The following is a 16884-nucleotide window of genomic DNA, read 5'->3' as shown; positions in this document are numbered from 1 at the left end:
CAAGGTTGTCAGTTTTCTGTTTTTTGGTGTCTGCCCGTGTGTGTGTGTGTGTGTGTGTGCGCGTGCACGCATGCATGCACATGTGTGCCTTGCAGGGGGTGCTGGTCCACCTTGCTTGACTCTTGTGGCTTAGAACAATCTACCTTTGCCTTGTATGCCTTGCAGGGGGTGCTGGTCCACCTTGCTTGACTCTTGTGGCTTAGAACAATCTACCTTTGCCTTGGGGAAGTTTGAGCCACCCATGCTACTGCTCAAGGTGGGCACATGATCCTTCTTTCAATATTCTATATCACAGTTGAGATAAGAGGGGAATGTTTAAATAAACAATACATCAGTAAATATGCAAGGGAGAGAATGCAAGAGAAAAGCACATAGTGTCGAATGCACAGCCAAATAACCTGCTTGATAAGGTAGGGCTTATTCCAGGTAGCCTGAAGGTCCACAAAACATCAACACTTTCCCTGGGGAGCCCAGTGTTCACGCACAGTGGTCATGAACACACTCTGCCTCCACAGCCCTGACTCTGACACACATGCAGCTGGGATCGAGAGCTAGGAGGGAAACCAGTCATTTACTCCTTGGGGAGCCTGCTGGCCCAGTCTCTCCCCTGTGACTGTGTGGGTTGCCTCCTCCCCTCACCTTTCAAGGCCTTCTTTTCTCTGCATTTCTGTGATGTGCAGATATGCCTCTCTGCTGAGCTCCTGCCCACACACTCCCCACCCACATTGAAGGTCCTTCCCTTGGCATGATTAAACAAAGAGGCAATGAGCTGAGAAGACAGACAGGCAAGAACCAGAGCATGTAGGGATGTTGGGCAGAGGAAAGAAACCAAGGGAAGGACCAGCCTTCCAGAGCCTGGGGCTCATGCTGTGGGGAGCAGAGCATACACTGGGGACTGGCTCCCACTAGAAGGTTACATGTGGCTTCAGATGTGGGCTTTCACAGGTAGGCTACAGGGTCCTGGAGACCCCAGGTCAGGGCCTTACTTGAGGGCTAAAAGGGCCATAGGAAGGCTCACCCGGGAGGTTAAACAGAGAAGGCGTCTAGGAATACATTCGTGCCTCTGGGGCCCTGTGAGACCTGCTGGTGGAGGGCAAGGCTGAGGACAACAAGCCAAGGTACTGAAAATGGAAAAGCAGTGGCAGACACAGAGAGGGTCCATGCATTCTGGGTGAAAAGCACATGAGTTTTCAAACTGGGAGACGGCAGTCCTGAATGATCCCAGCCATTCCCTGTGCTGCCCTCAACAGGTATTCATACCTTGGGCTCTGATTTAGCATAACTTCCTCAGTAATGTCTTTCAGCCGCACCACTGCTGTCTTCGCTAGAAAATTTGAATAAGGTTTTTCTTAAATCAGTCAAGATTCGGATTTTAAGATTCTATTTCTCCCTGGGTAATTCTCCCAGCTGTGCAAGGAAAGCACTCCTGAGGCCTGGGAGGGAGCTAGGAGGTGAGAGAAAGAAAGCGCTTCGCCCTCTGCTGGCCAGATTAAGCATTGCCAGCACAGCCCCTAGGCCCAAGGCCAAGGAGGGCTGCACAACACCCATGAGCCCCAGGGCCCTCAAAGGCATATTTTTACCTGCTGCGGCGGCTGCTGCTGCTGCTAAATCGCTTCAGTCGTGGCCGACTCTGTGCGACCCCATAGATGGCAGCCCACCAGACTCCCCCGACCCTGGGATTCTCCAGGCAAGAACATTGGAGTGGATTGCCATTTCCTTCTCCAATGCATGAAAGTGAAAAGTCAAAGTGAAGTCGCTCAGTCGCGTCTGACTCTTAGCGACCCCATGGACTGCAGCCTACTAGGCTCCTCCGTCCATGGAATTTTCCAGGCAAGAGTACTGGAGTGGGTTGCCATTGCCTGCTCCCATTCTTACCTGCTAGAGCGGTAAGAATGATGGTCTTAACTATTATTCATTGTCAAGCAGTTGCTTTCTGTCAGGCACTGATAGACAGTTTACATTCATAATCTCATTTACATTTTACTTCTCCAAGCATTTCTTTCAATTTTCTTTCAATTTTGTAGGAGGCTGAGTCCCCCAGCTACTAAGTGATGTTTCAGAACTACCATCTGACTCTGATTGACTATCAGCACATTTTGCCCCCAAACTCTTATTTTTTGTGCTTTTAGGCCAGGTTAATACCCGCACTGACTTGGGCTATGCCCTGACCCAAGTTTCAACCCAGCTTGATCATCTACCTCTGATCCAAGCCTCAAGCCAAACCCTAGCTTCACCCGCAAGCTGGGATCCACCCACCTGTTCCTCCTGCTCCTGGCTCCTAGTGAAAGAAAATTCAGATCTTCCCTGGATTGGATGGCCAGACTCCCTGTGAATCTGATTTCCTCCCAAGCTGGCTACTTTATTTCCATCTGTCTTTGCCATTAGCAGTCAAACTCTCAGCAAGAAAAAGGTGAAGCAGGGTGGGCTGAAGAAACTCCTGTGGGGAAATGGCTAATTGGGAGCACTGAGGAGGAATGTACATCTCAAATCTTAGCCAGGCCAAGGTGTTCTGAGGTTAGTGACCCAGCGAGGGAAATGGGTCCTACAGAGGTGGGGATGGAGGTGGGGTGGGAAGAGCTAAGCCAGAAGCAGCTGAGCTATCAGCAGAAGGGCCCAGTTTTGAAACCCCTGAAGGAATCTGGTCGTGACTCCGGAACTCCTCCCTCATGCATGCATGAGGGCAGAGAGCTGGAACTAACAGCTCTTCTCCAGAACAGTGGGTGGTCCCTTGTCTAGTTATGTAGCCTTGAGATCACACTTCAGCACACTGGCTTGCTGGTGATTCACAGGCGCCGCTCTGCACCATGACTAGCTCCTTCTCCCCTGGTTACTACCTGGTTACCACCGTTATAGCCTGCAACAGTCATTCTCAAGAAAAGAAGGAGCTTGCCTGGCCTTGGCCTCAAGCTGAGGCAGTTTCATTTCTTAACTCCCTAGAAGAAACAGACAAACCTAGGTTTCATTCCATGTGACTTAGGAGCCCTGTGTTACTGGACAAATTACCTAATCTCCCAGAGCCTTTGTTTCCTCATTTCAAAATGGGGAAATAATAGCATGTTTCTTATAGTTATAAAGATTAGCTGAGACAATGCACTTAGCCCAGGACCTGGCATAAACAGCTTTACAATTTTGTTGCTGTTGCTTAGTCACTAAGTTGTGTCTGACTTTTTGTGACCCATGGACTGTAGCCTGCCATGCTCCTCCATCCATGGGATTTCCCAGGCAAGAATACTAGAGTGGGTTGCCATTTCCTTCTCTAGGGAATCTTCTTGATCCCAAGATCGAACTTGTATCTCCTGCAATTCTCCTGCATTACAGGCAGATTCTTTACTGCTGAGTCACTGGGTAAGTTCAACTTTACAAAATCCTATGTAATTTTTTTAGCTGCTCTGTGGGCTTCAGTTTCCTATTTAGAAAAATTAACATAAAGCAATGTAAGTTTCCTAATATTGCTATAAGAACCAAATGATATAATTTACATATAGCAGTTAAAAATGACTGCATTTGTGCTCAGTCATGTTTGACTCTTTATGACCCTATGGACTGTAACCTGCCAGGCTCCTCTGTCCATGAGATTCTTCTGGCAAGAATACTGGAGTCCATTGCCATTTCCTCCTCCAAGGGATCTTCCCCACCCAGGGATCAAACTCGTGTCTCCCAAGTCTCCTGCATTGGCAGTGGATTCCTTACCACTAGTGTCATAACTGTGTATAAAAAATTGGATTTTTCCTTAATTCTCTAAATTAGACAATTGTCATCTAAACGTTTAACCACCTATCTTACTGAAAGATTTAATCTCCCTGTGTTTTGTTACTTTCTTTCCATTCTCTCGTCCTCCACATTTAGGGTCTTATAAAAATATCTGTGGATTTTATGTTGGACAGAGTATCTGGAGACCAGGGGGCTCTGTGGCAGTCGGACCATGTTGGTAATGCAGGTCTGCACCTCATTCACTCAAGCCTGAGCTCCCTCTAGTGGATGCTGCTTTGAGATTCCAGTATGTCCTGGGGCAAAGTGATCTTCCTGCAGTTTCCAAAGATTAGATCCTTAGGGTTCCTTCTAAGCCTAGGCTGAAAGTGTGGTCCAGGCTGCTTTCCTTCCCAGTAGCCCTGTGATAGGTAGAATTTTGGCTCCCATTATCTTTGCCCTCTGGTGTTATTTCTGTGATTATGGCGAAAAGGGACTTTACAGATATAATTAAGGTCAATAACCTGCTGACCTTAATTAAAATATGGAGATTATTTTGGCTTATCTGGGTGAGCCTAATCTAATAATATGAACCTAAAAAGCAGAGGTCTCTCTCAGTCTTAGAAGCAGGAGTAAGAGATTTGGAGAATGAGAAAGACTTAACATGCCTCTAGTGGCCTGAAGATAAAGGGGCCAAGTGTCAAGGAAATAAAGATCTCAGTTCCACGAACAAAAGACACTGAATTCTTCGAACAACCTGAATGCTCTTGGAAGCAGACTCTTCCCAGAGACTTCAGATAACAGCCCAGCCCAACTGACAACTTGGTTTTGGTTTTGGGAGGCCCAGTTGAGCCAGAGGACCCAGTTGAGCCACACTATGCTCAGATTTCTGACTCAGAATTGGGAGATAATTAATGAATACTGTCTTAAGCTATTATATTTGTGGCAATATGTTACTTCAATAAAAGGAAACTAATATAATGTTCAAGAATTCCATTTCCTTCCTTAGTCTTAGAGAATCTCCTTCCTCAGAAGTACAGACACTTCTGCTTTTTCAACTCTAAGCCCTCACAGACAGCTGGGCACAATTCACCCTTAGGTGAATTTTTTGTGAAAACCTTGGAGCCTTGTTTTTTTTCTTTTTTTATTATAGTATATTGTTATAATTGTTCTGTTTTGTTATTTTTAAATTTATTTATTTTTAATTGAAGAATGATTGCTTTACAGAATTTTGTTGGTTTCTGCCAAACATCAACATGAATCAGTCATAAGTGTACATATGTCTCCTCCCTCCTGGGAGCCCTGTTTTTATAAACAAAAGCTAGGGCAGAGAGTTTCTGAACATTTCTGTTTTGACACTGCAATTTGAAAAGCTTTAAGTCTAGGGGATACAAAACTTTAGGTACTTTTTTACGATGAGAGGAGGGATAAAATGAACAAAACCGAAATGAATACCTCTGTGAAGTTTCCTGCCACATAGATAAATGCTTAGCCTAGCAATTGACATACAGTAAATTACACTCTTTGGACTAAAAGATTGTTTTTGTTGATGTTTTTTTGTTGTGATTCCAGGAACTTAAAATTGTGTTCCCTGCTGCCCATCCTGGCTCAACTCTATCCAACTTGTTCCCTAATTGTCAAAATGCTTTTTCCCACACAGGAGGGGTGTCAGTCTGCAACTAGAGGACCTCAACATGGTTATTCAAGATGTCTTGTGGTATGGTTGCTCCACCATCTTCCCATCCTGGAAAAGCGGAGATGCCAAGATGCACAGCTGACTCCAGAATTTTGCTCCTGCTTCTAGGATAGGCAAGATGGCCAGTTATCACCCTCCTTGTGCTCAGAATTCTGCCAGGTGGCAGAAGCCACCTGTTCTAGGAGAGCCTTCTCTTGGGACAAGTGTGTACATTATAAATGAAAAGCTTATTTTTAGCACCCTGAATCCATCAGAGACCACCAAAGTGGCCTTCATTACCCATTCTAGCTCAGCATGACTGGAGGGCAGAGATGGTAGGAAAACCTCTTGAGAAACTGACACATCTTCCTCCAAAATTGGATCTTTGCCTGCTTCAACTCTCATCTCTGTTTGCCAAATAAATATTTAGGTACCTAAAACCTGGCATAGTTTTAGCTCTGAGGACCCAGCAATAATCAAGAGACCCCATGCCAGCCCTATGGTTCTCATAATTGGTGAGGAGGATATCACAAAATAACCACAGATTTTGAAGTGATTGAAAGTGCAGTAACCCTCATAATTTCTCCTGACACCTCGGCTCCAGCCTCAGTCTCAGTTTCTGTGCCTATTTGAAGAAGTTTTGTTTCAAGTCCTTCGTGTCTGAGTCCCTCTGTGTCACCTGTATCGTAACCAAAAAGTTGGTCGTCGTAGAGGACACCAACAACTCTGGGACTGTCTCCATGACAACACATCAGCATATCCTGCCCTCAGAGCCCTGGAGACCCTACCCTACATTCGTGTACCATTTATAATAATCATTCTTGATATTCTGTAACTGATGATTCAGCATCTTGAAATCATGAGAAAATTAAAGACCAATGTTGTTTACATTTCCCCTGTGGTCTGACTTTTGTGGGTGCTTAAAAGTCATATTATGAACCTTTCAACCACAAAACCCAAAATTGGGTTTTGCTTCCCACCTAACAGGAGACGTTCTCACCTAAAAACTTGCTACCACTATGAAATAAAAACTTTGTACCCATATTTTCTTCTTGCTCCTTTCTGCCTCCTGAGCAACCCTGGTGCTTCCTCATGTGCTCCTGTATGCCATAGTGTGCTCACTTCCTGTTGGGGACTGTAAGTAATAAATCTTCTTTCAGTGGCATTGATCTCTGAGTATGTTATCACTCAGTCAATGTAATATAAATTTATCAGCTAAATGTTGGTAAATTAAATTCCAAGCACATTTTAAAGTACTGCCTGGCACAGCTCACACCCAAAGACTCGCCAGGCCCTGGAGGAGCTAAAATTATGGCAAGGGTGAATATGATTCAGAGATGACATTTGACTCTGCTCCACAGACCCCATAACACCTCTTCTGCCCCAAACCTGCAGACCTTCTTCTAAGTATGTCAAAGTTTCTCCAGAACTCCCCAAACACTCATCTCCAGTTGTCCCCAATCATGATACTCTGCTCCACTGAGCCTCCATTCTCCACCCTATGTCTTGGAATGCTGTACAGAGAAGGAGGACTGGATTTCTGCCAGGACCAAGGCCAGCTCTGAGAACCATCATGGTAGGATAGGGCCAGGTTTACAGTCCTGGAAACTATTCTCCTCTTGGAAGAGCTCAGTTCTGAGGGTCAGTTCTGAGGGTAAGGTATATCTGGTCCTAGGTTCCAGGGCTGAACTGAAGGAAGGAAAAAGGAGCAGATATTTACTCTGGCTTACTAAGTAAGATCGAACCCCTCAGAGCTCATGAGGTTGAGGATACAAAACCTGCTGTGAGATGCAATGGTCAGGGTGTATATGTGAATGTGTCTATGAAAACATGTGCATACTTACAGCAGTGTGATACATAAGCTTGCTATACTGTGGCACAATGATTCTTCATTCATCAGTCCTCTCATCTCTTTGAAGCCAGCTACTACACAGCCTGTGCCCCTTGCCCCTGTAACCCAGAATTCAGACAGAATTTATCCTGGCTGGCTCACATTGGCTTTGGTTTTTTTCATCAACCCCATAAATGCTTAGTGAGGAAGCAAATACTTTATTGAAGTGCTGTTTGCAGGGTACACTTGTGAACCTCCCATGTGGAGGAGCATTTAAAAGATACCTTGGAACAAGAGGGCTATAGATATGCTTTTGTGTGTTCACAAGTGTGTGCAGATCCATGGAGGACATCTGTGTGTATTGATGTGTTACTCTCAGTATACGTGTGTTTATGAGGTGTGTGACTGAATGTACTTATATGGTGTTGGTATAAGACTTATGTAGGTGAGAAAGATGTGTGCTCTGAGAAGGGGAACTCCAGAGCATTTAATATGGATTTCACAGTCTCCTGGTCAGTGTGCATATGTGCAAATAGGTATGTGTGCATGTGTGTGTGTGTGCATGCATGTGTGTGTGTATAGTTCTGGTGAGCAGAGGTTGAATGTATGCTACACTCCTGCATCTCTAGGTGGTACATCTACAGACCCAGTTCACGCCCATCTCTGTAACCCAGCACAGGATGGCAGAGTTTCTGCAGGCAGATTTCCCTACAAGTCTGGATTCACTTGGTGGTGGGAGTCCTGGGGATAGACATGGGGTCACTCTAGGCCTGGAGGTCCCTCCTGGCCAGCTCTGCCCTCTCCATCTTTGGACGTTCCCTCCCCAGGTTCGCCCTCGTCATCAGCCTCCATGAGTTCCTCAGGCATTGGCCACTCCCGGGTCTGCCACTCCAGCCGCTCGATGCGATAGGCGATCTTGAGTGCACTGGACTCCAGCTCAGCCAGGAGTCGAGCGAACTTGGTTTGCAGATCATCAAGTTGCTGGTCTAGGCCTCGCAGCCGGGCCTCCGTGGCCTCTTGTAGGGCGATCTCGGCTGCCTCCGCGTTTACATCCAACTTGTTCATTTTGAGCAGGATCTCACGGCCCTTTTCCTCCATAACAGCCTGGGCCTGCGGGTACTCGCTCAGCACTTCCCGCAGGTCCTCCTTGCTCAGGCAGAACAGGTCCGAATAACCTAGACTCTTGATGTTGGCTGTGCGGCGATTCCCAGACATGTTCCCTGTGGCCGAGGAGCAGACAGGTGGGAGGACAGTTAGTCAGGGTGGGTGTGAGGGGGTATTTCCCGTCTGAACCCGGACCCCCACCTCCACATGTGTGCTTCTGAGCCTCTCTTTCTGTCTCATTAATTCTTTCATTCTGTAATGTACTGGGTGGAGACTAGGCCGTGTGCTGAGTGGGTATCAGTGACCTGCCTCCAAGAGTTCAGTCTAGAGGAAATAGACATTTGATGGAATAGTTACCTAACAGCACAGTCAATGCAGTGTAGACAAGCATCTGGTACTGTGGGAAGACAGGCAAAGAGCCCCAGACAAGCTTTAAGGCAGAGAATTCAGGGAAGCCTGGAGGAACTGATGCCTAGACTGAGTGGGAGGTAACTAGGGGAGGAGGGAGGGCAACTAGGCAGAGGGAGGAGCAGGAGCAGAGGGAAGGAGGTAGGAAAGAGTTGGGTGGTTACGGAGTACAGCAGGCAGGGCAGAGAGACCAGAGTGCAGCGTGTGAGGAGCCGGGGAGAGATGGAGAGAGCCAGGTCAAGGCCCACAGCCCTGGCAAGGAGTCTAGACCTTAGCTAAAGGACAGAAACTACTGAACTATTTTTAGCAGGGGAACTGTATGGTATCATTTGCATTTTAGAAAGCTAATGGTGGGTGGCTGGTGGGAAGATAGGTTCTGAATGCTGCGAAGTCTCGGAGCTAGAAGGACCTTAGAAAGGGCAAGGGAGCCACCATTTGTTGAACTCTTGCCACGTGCCAGGCCCCGCACTGGGTGGCTCACCCATACAGCTCATTTAATTCTTACAAATAACTCTATGGGTTTTGAATATCACCCCTCTTGGGTAGGTGAGGAAAATGAGGCCTAAAAGAGGGAAGTGACTTGTCCAAAGTCAGGTAGATAGGCCAACTGCATACCAGATACAGGGCTTGAGGGGGTCCTTGGCTGACAAGTGTGAGACCTTTAAGACAACTAGAGAGTGGGATCCCCAGGCTGAGAGCACATTCTAGTCTTAGTCAGTGACAGCGTGCTTACCCCTTTTAAGTTTTTCCCATCTCCTGTGGCCTTGGTGTCTTTACCTGTGCTGTCCTCCTTCACAGGCTAATAAGAAGAATAAATGAGCCGGTGTACAGCACCTAGCCTGGACTGGAGTTGATGGAGTAAACAGGAGTTCATTCCTTCTACCTTCCTTTCCATTTGGCTATGAGAAAGCTCTTTCTCATATTGACTTCAAGTGTGTATACTTATCACCCATGTCACCTTGGACAAGTTCCCCAAACTCTCTGTGCTCCAATTTCCTTGCCTTTAAATTGTGAATAATAGTACCTACTTTATAGAACTGCTGTGAGAATTAAATGAATTGGTACACATGAGAGTATTAGCCATTATTATTACTAATTGCTATTATCTCGGCACTTTTCACTGATTTGTTGGTGCTTTGGGTGAATACTCACAGAGCAAGTCTGCTCTCTCTTCCAAGGACCCAACCTTCTCATGGACGTTGACTCAGCCTCTTCTCAGGGAAGAGACCCTCTGTGTCCTGCCTCTCTATTGAGCCCTCTAGTGACTCAGGCAAGGGCCAGCTGTCCTTAATCTGTGGGCCCTGAAGTGCCATCTGGTCTCAGCACAGGGTTCTGCTGTCCCCCTTCCCCTCCCGTAGCCCGGTCTCCAGAACAAATGCTGAGGTGCCCACCTTTGATGTTGATGATGCTGATCTCCCCAAAGTAGAGCCCTGCACCAAGCACAGCATACTGGGTGACACCATCGTCGGCCACCACGGCCAGCTGACCCTCTCGGATGATGTACATCTCTCGGCCAATGTCCCCTTTGCGGCAGACATATTCACCCGGCGAGTAGGTCTGGGGCTGCAGCTTCAGCACCAGCTCCTCCAGCAGGCTGGCCTCACAGTTTTGGAAGATCTGTACCCGGCTCAGGGTAGGCAGGTGCACAGACACAGCCACTTCTGCCCGCAACCGCTCAGGCAAGTGCTGTAAGATGGCTACCTCATTGGTCATCTTCTTGTTGATCTGCAGGTGCTGGTACCTGGGGGGAATGGTAGTAGCAGTCCTCACCAGCCCCTTACGTGCCTCCCTCTACATTTTCCATCAGGGTTCTCAGCTCAGCTTCAGCCAAGAACCCAACCACACTGAGCTCTCACAAGGGTCATACTAATACTTGACAGTTGGTTGATAAATATCTTTAGTCCACTATCTCCTAGTCACAGACATATTTTGACCTCTTCTCTCCCATCCAGGGCCTGGAAGCCTTTACACAGTGGACAGAGCCTTAATCCCCGTCAGGCTTTACCCACCCACCATTCCATGATGTCTTGTACCATTCCACTAAAAATATCTACTTCAGTCACCAAGCCCCATCTTCTTTAGAGGTCTTCTGTTCTATGTCCCTAACTTGGTGACACTTCCCCTTGTTCACCCTACAGTATGGACTCCATGACATAGTCAACCATCTTGTTGTTGGTCATCCCCTGAGGAGTATTGCTCTTACCTCTTACACCTTCCAGGACCTTCTGAGTCCTACCAGGTGGTGGCAGTTCCTATTCCCTGGGTTCTGGGTTAGCTTTCCTTGTGTATGAGTTCATCTCCCTGTCAATCTCTTACCCAAACCCTTTCCTTAAGTCCATACCCAGTTAATGGAGGGCATCCTTTTCCAAGTTCCACCCAGTGAACCCTCCAATGAATACCACATCCTAAGTGCCCTGCCTGACCCACCAGGCAGTAAGAACCCAGCTACCTTCCTCAGAGTCTATCCTACACACCTCTTCCTGTCCTGGTCTAGAACCCCAGCATCCTCACCAGTCAATGACTCTCCGCTCCAGCCTGCGGTTGACATGATGCAGCTTCATGTACTTCTTCACCAGCGCGTGGTCTGGGTAGAAGGCTGCATCTGCTGTGTTCATGTTGTAGATGACAGAGCTCATGCTACCCATGATGGTGGCGAAACCCATGACTGCCAGCAGGAAGTCGCCCACCATGAAGAGGTACTCCTCCTCCTGGGCTGGCAGCGGCGTGTCGCCCACGGTGGTCAGGATTAGCGTGGAGAAGTAAAAGCTGTAGAGGTACTGGCGCCGCAGCTGCTCAAAGCCTGGCTGTGCGGGGTCGGGGTACACCCAGACGTCACGCCCGAAGCCCAGGTACCGGGACAGGGCAAAGTAGAGGCAGCTGTTCCAATGGATGACCACAAAAATGTAAAGCATCAGCTTGGCGATGCGGAAGGCGTTCGGGTAAGCTGTGCGGGTCTCCATGCGGTCAAAGGCCTCAAAGAGGCGGGGCACTCGCAGAAAGCGGTTTAGCCTCAGCGTGGGTGTGTGTGGACCCAGACTCACGTAGGCAACATCCGTGGGCAACAGGGAAACCAGATCCAAGAAGAAGCTCCAGGTGCGAACGTAGCGACTCGAGATCCTACCTTTGTCCACCACCAGGATGCCCTGTTCCAAGAATCCTGGTGGGGAACGGGGCTCAGTCGTGGGTGGGGTTAGGTATGGGGCGGAGTCGGGGCACCTTCCTGCTTCCGGGTACAGTAATGAGGTTGAGGGTGGGTAGGCCAGGGCAGCACAGGGAGACAGTTACAGGGACAGGATGGGGTTGGGCCTAACCCTGCTCCAGGGTTTCTGGGGTGAGCACTGGGGTATTGTAAACACAGAGACATGTGACAGTGCTATGAGGGAGGGGGTCGCTTTCTTGTTACTAAGAGGCTCTCCTTAGGAAGGGAACGTGGAAGGAAGGTCAGTCCTGAGACTCACTGACCAGTGTGGAAGCGCACCACGATGTCCAGGAGGTAGAACAGGTCACTCGTGTAGTCCAGCACTAACCAGGCCACCAGATAACCATGCTGCAAGTCGGGGAAGCAGGCTCTACGTGGTAGGGACAGAAGGGATTGGCTTAAGGGATCCTTCTGTGTGTGAGGTATTGTTCCCAAGCCGCTGAGCACTAAACCTGGGCCCTTGCATTGGCGCTGCCCCCACACCAGCCCTGAGCAAGGGCCCGCCCTCTTCCTGGGCCTCACTCTTTATCCCTGGTCTCTGCTTAGGGCCCTTCCCATAGCGGCAAACCTGCACACCACGATGATGAGGTTATACATTACTGGGAAGACCATTGTGTTCAGCCACCAGTAGTAGTAATCCCCAGATGGGTCCAGGACTGGCAGAGACTTCCTGTGAGCAAAAGAAGTCGGGTTTCATTTATCCATGGTTCGCTGTTGCCCTTGCCACCCAGTGCAGCAAGGAGGGATCAGGCTCCATCTGGTGAGGCAGACAGATAGACAGAGGGGACCAGAATTTCTCACCTGGCCTTGGTCAGGACAGGAGGGCTGGACTCTGTCGTCTTCACTTTGCTGTCCTGGCTCATGGTTCTGTGGCCTGCTGCCTGGGGATGAGATATCCAGGGCCTCTGCCTGCAGGTGGTTTCAGGAAGTGGGGGCTAGGGCCTGCCTTTCCAGAAGAAGCTGCCCTTGGTCTCCAGCTGCAATTCCTCCCTCTTTGGCTTCTGAAGCTCTTAGCAACGCCACCAGAGCCAGCCGCTACCGAAGTGGTGGAACCCGTGTGGCTCCAGCGCTCCACCCTGTCTCCTAGGGCCCGGGTTTACACCTACCCAACTAAACATCTCTAATGAGGTCCTTGGAGATGGTGGGGGTGTATGCCTCAGAGGTAAGGCTAAACCTTGTCTCCCTCCACCTTCCTCAAAGCTGAACTACATAAGGGCTTTCTAGTGGGGAGACTTGGTTGCCTGTGTAGGTTTAGGAATTCATTCTGCTTTACCTTGTGCAAATTCCCAGCTTGAACCTCATTTTTTATTCTTTCAACATCTATGTACTGTCAGGTGCGTCAGGTATCAGGTGCTGAACTAGTCTCCGGGGACAGAGAATGCCTTTCATATCAATGTGAGCTCTGGTTCCATTACTTGCACCCTCGTCTACGTCCTTCCTGCTGCATGAGTGTGATGGGGGCCATCCTGTGGCATTTTGGTCCTCATCCCCCTCCTGTTACCTCTTGTGCCTGATCTCACCAGTTAGTTCCTGTGTTTTCTAAATCCTTAACCTCTTTCAGTTTTCCCTTTCTGTGAACAGGCTTAAACCTCCCATCCCAGAAAATTATTTAAAAAAATCCTAAAAATTCTCCCTCAACTTGATGTCCCTTTCACTAATATCATCGTTCTCAAAAAGTCATAATCAAAACACCTGCTATGTGCCACATCAAAATTATGCAAAGTATTGGGGATGAAAGATGAATGAAACACATTCTTTGTCCTCCATAAACTCGAAGCCTAGTAGGGGGAAGCGGCAGGTAGATAGGCAATTATATATTAGTCTGATGAGTACTCAATTAGGTGGGTACACAGAGAGTTATTACAGTGCACAGGAAAGATCCCAATTGAGACTAGGTTCTGTAGGATGAATAGGAGTTAGTTAAGTGTAGAGATGGAAGAGTGAAGAGTGCTACAGGCAAAGAGCAAAGAGCACAGAAAGGCACAGAGATTTCAAAAAGCATAGGTGACTAGGGGAATGTCAATTGGTTTTTGTAGCAAATCTGAGAGCCTAGTGGTGAAAGATGAGGCTGAATGGTTGACAGACGACAGCTCAGGGAGAGCTTTGTCAGCCATGTTATAAAGCTAATAGCTTATCTAAAGCAATGGAGAATTCATGAAATGTTTTGCACAGTTAAGTGATATGGCTAGATTTGTGTTTTCAGAGAGTGTCTTGGAAGAAACATCTACGGTCTACAACAGTATATTTTATTTTCTTGAAAACTGCTTTTCCCATGACTTGTATTGATACCATAATTTCTTGGTTTTCTGTTTATTTCTTCTTAGTCTCTTTCATAAGCCCCTCTGCCTATCCCTCCTGTTTTGGTGAGGTTTTCCTGGACTCTGATGGACTCTCTTTCTTTCCTCCCAACTCTCTGTGGTCAATCTGGGTCACCCACAGGATCTCCTTTCCCATCTAATGACTCCCAATAACTCTCTTTGAGCTACAGACCTATCTATACCACTAAGTGTTCACAGGATGTCCCCATTCAGATATTGCACAGTCACCTGTAGCCCATTTGGTCTTTTAACTGAGCTCATTATCTTCCCTATCCGCTCTTTTTCTTATGATCCCTATCACTGGCCTTTCAGGCAAAATACTTAGCACCAGTATTGTTACTATTACAACTGTATAATATTGTGACAGTTTTAAAAAATGTTCAAAAATTCTCTGATACTCCTTCCTTGTGACTGTTTCAGTCAATAGAGTAAAGCAGGAGTGATGTTGTGTGGCTTCTGAGACTAGATCATAAAAGGCCAAGCAGCTTCCTTCTGCTTTTCTTAGAACACTCACTGTCCAGAAGCTCTCTCAGGATGCTGCCTCTTACAACCTGGCTGCCTTGTTGTGAGAAGCTCAAGCCACAGGAATAGTCATGTGCCTGTACTTTGACAGTTCCAGCTGAGCTCAGCCTTCAAGTTATCCCAGTTGTCTCAGGCATCAGACATGTGAGTGAAGAAGCCTCCAGATGATTTTAGTCACCAGCTTCAAGTCACCCCCAGGTGTTTGAATTTTCCAGATGAGGTCCCAGACATCAGGGAACAGAGATAAGCCATTCTTGCCCTGTCTTATTCAAATTCCCAGAATCTGTGAGCATAATGAAATGACCAGTGTTTTACCCTACTAAGTTTGGGATGATTTGTTATATAGCATAGTAACCAGAGGACTTTCCTGGTGGCTCAGTGTCAAAGAATCCACCTGCAGTGCAGGAGTCCCAGGAGACAAGGGTTTGATCCCTGGGTCAGGAAGATCCCCTGAAGGAGGGCATGGCAACCCACTCCAGTGTTCTTGCCTGTAGAATCCCATGGACAGAGGAGCCTGGCGGGCTACAGTCCATAGTGTTGCAAAGAGTCAGACATGACTAAAGTGACTTATCATGCACTCAGTGCATAGTAACTAGACCATACATATAGAAAAGTACATATTTCCTAAGTACACAGCTTGATGAATTCCACAGAGTGAACACAGTCATGTAACAGGCACTCACATCAAGAGCCCCACTCCGCCCTTTTCTAGGCAGCGCTTCTCCAAGGGTGATCACTAACCTGACTCTTAATCCTATCATTTAGTTTTTCCTGTGCTTGTATTTGGAGAAGGCAATGGCACCCCACTCCAGTACTCTTGCCTGGAAAATCCCATGGACGGAGGAGCCTAGTGGGCTGCAGTCCATGGGGTCGCTGAGAGTCCGACACGACTGAGCGATTTCACTTTCACTTTTCACTTTCATGCATTGGAGAAGGAAATGGCAACCCACTCCAGTGTTCTTGCCTGGAGAATCCGAGGGACGGGGGAGCCTGGTGGGCTGCCTCCTATGGGGTCGCACAGAGTTGGACACGACTGAAGTGACTTAGCAGTGCTTGTATTTGCTTCCCAGGTGGCTCAGTGGTAAGAAATCTGCCTGCCAATGCAGGAGACATGGATTGGATCCATGGGTTGGGAAGATCCCCTGGAGAAGGAAATAGCAAACCACTCCAATTTTTAATCTTTCCTCTTACTTTTTCTCATATTCATCCAGTCATCAAGCCCTGGTGACCTAATAACCACGTATCCATTTTTTCTACATCCTTACTATTCCAGTTGGGATCTTATCAATCTGATCATAACATTTTTTATGGTTCTCTATTATCCCAAGGATGAAAATCTAAACTCCTTAACATGGTCTACAAAGCTTGGTCCATGTCTTTGACCTCATCTCACAGTGTTTCCTCTGCATGTTCCCTAGGCTCCAGACAAGCTGTACTAATGATAGTTTTCAGAGTACCTCCCACATGTTGTCCATTCTTTCTTGCCTTGTTATGTACTGATCCTTTTCGCTGAAACTTCCATTACTTTTTTTTTTAAATACTTTTTCTTTTAAACTAATTTTAGGCTTACAAAAAAGTTGCAAAAATAGGACAGAAAGTCCTTGTAAACTCCTTACTCGTGTTCCCCTGTTATCATCTTAACTAGAGCACAGTGATCAAATCCAGGGAATTAACATCGATGTAAAACTTGCAACTAAACTGCAGACCTTATCTGAAACTTTCATTTCTCAGTCTTATTCTTGCTTGTTTCTAAAGACTGCTCAGACATCATCTTCTCCTAGATGGCTTTCCTAGGCCCCTTTGCTCTTCTTTCCCCTCATTCTCTAAACACTCATAGGACTTGTGTGTGAGGAGTGCTACTCCTCGATGTGTGTTGTTGTGTGAGGAGTACTGCTCCTTGATGGCAATTACACTACGTTGCAATTGTCTATAAAGGCTGAGATCCTGAAGGGAAGAGACTGGTTATAATTGATCTGGAATTCTGCCTGACAAGGAGGCGCTTACTCCATGTTCCTTGAGACTGAAAACGATAGTGCTCAAGGTATCAAAAGGCAGCAGGTGTTGGCGAGCCAACGAAGGGCAGTCATCGCCTGGGTCCTATCCAAGCCTGCAGGTGGTGCAAGAAATGAGCTAGACCACT

At 47.4% G+C, this 16884-nt stretch overlaps 1 protein-coding gene and 1 long non-coding RNA gene across 2 annotated transcripts; one reads left to right on the top strand and one right to left on the bottom strand.

Annotated features, from left to right (window-relative positions):
* The first annotated feature begins 3284 nt into the window (after window positions 1-3284).
* LOC102397761 lies at window positions 3285-6252 on the top strand. Its single transcript, XR_326142.2, has 2 exons — window positions 3285-3345; window positions 5348-6252. It is a non-coding gene; the product is annotated as an uncharacterized LOC102397761 (long non-coding RNA).
* Window positions 6253-7366: 1114 nt separating this feature from the next.
* On the bottom strand, window positions 7367-12805 carry CNGA4 (cyclic nucleotide gated channel subunit alpha 4). Its single transcript, XM_006042097.3, has 6 exons — window positions 12706-12805; window positions 12473-12574; window positions 12168-12274; window positions 11217-11862; window positions 10097-10446; window positions 7367-8413 (listed from the first exon to the last, which is right to left on the bottom strand). The coding sequence occupies exons 1-6, from the start codon at window positions 12765-12767 to the stop codon at window positions 7953-7955; spliced, it is 1728 nt and encodes a 575-aa protein (XP_006042159.1). The 5' UTR covers window positions 12768-12805; the 3' UTR covers window positions 7367-7952.
* Window positions 12806-16884: the final 4079 nt, after the last annotated feature.

The sequence above is a fragment of the Bubalus bubalis genome, chromosome 16, assembly GCF_019923935.1.
Source record: "Bubalus bubalis isolate 160015118507 breed Murrah chromosome 16, NDDB_SH_1, whole genome shotgun sequence".
Lineage (NCBI taxonomy): Eukaryota > Metazoa > Chordata > Mammalia > Artiodactyla > Bovidae > Bubalus > Bubalus bubalis.
The sequence above is the reverse complement of the archived record's forward strand: the minus strand, read 5'-3'. Positions and strand labels throughout refer to the sequence as shown.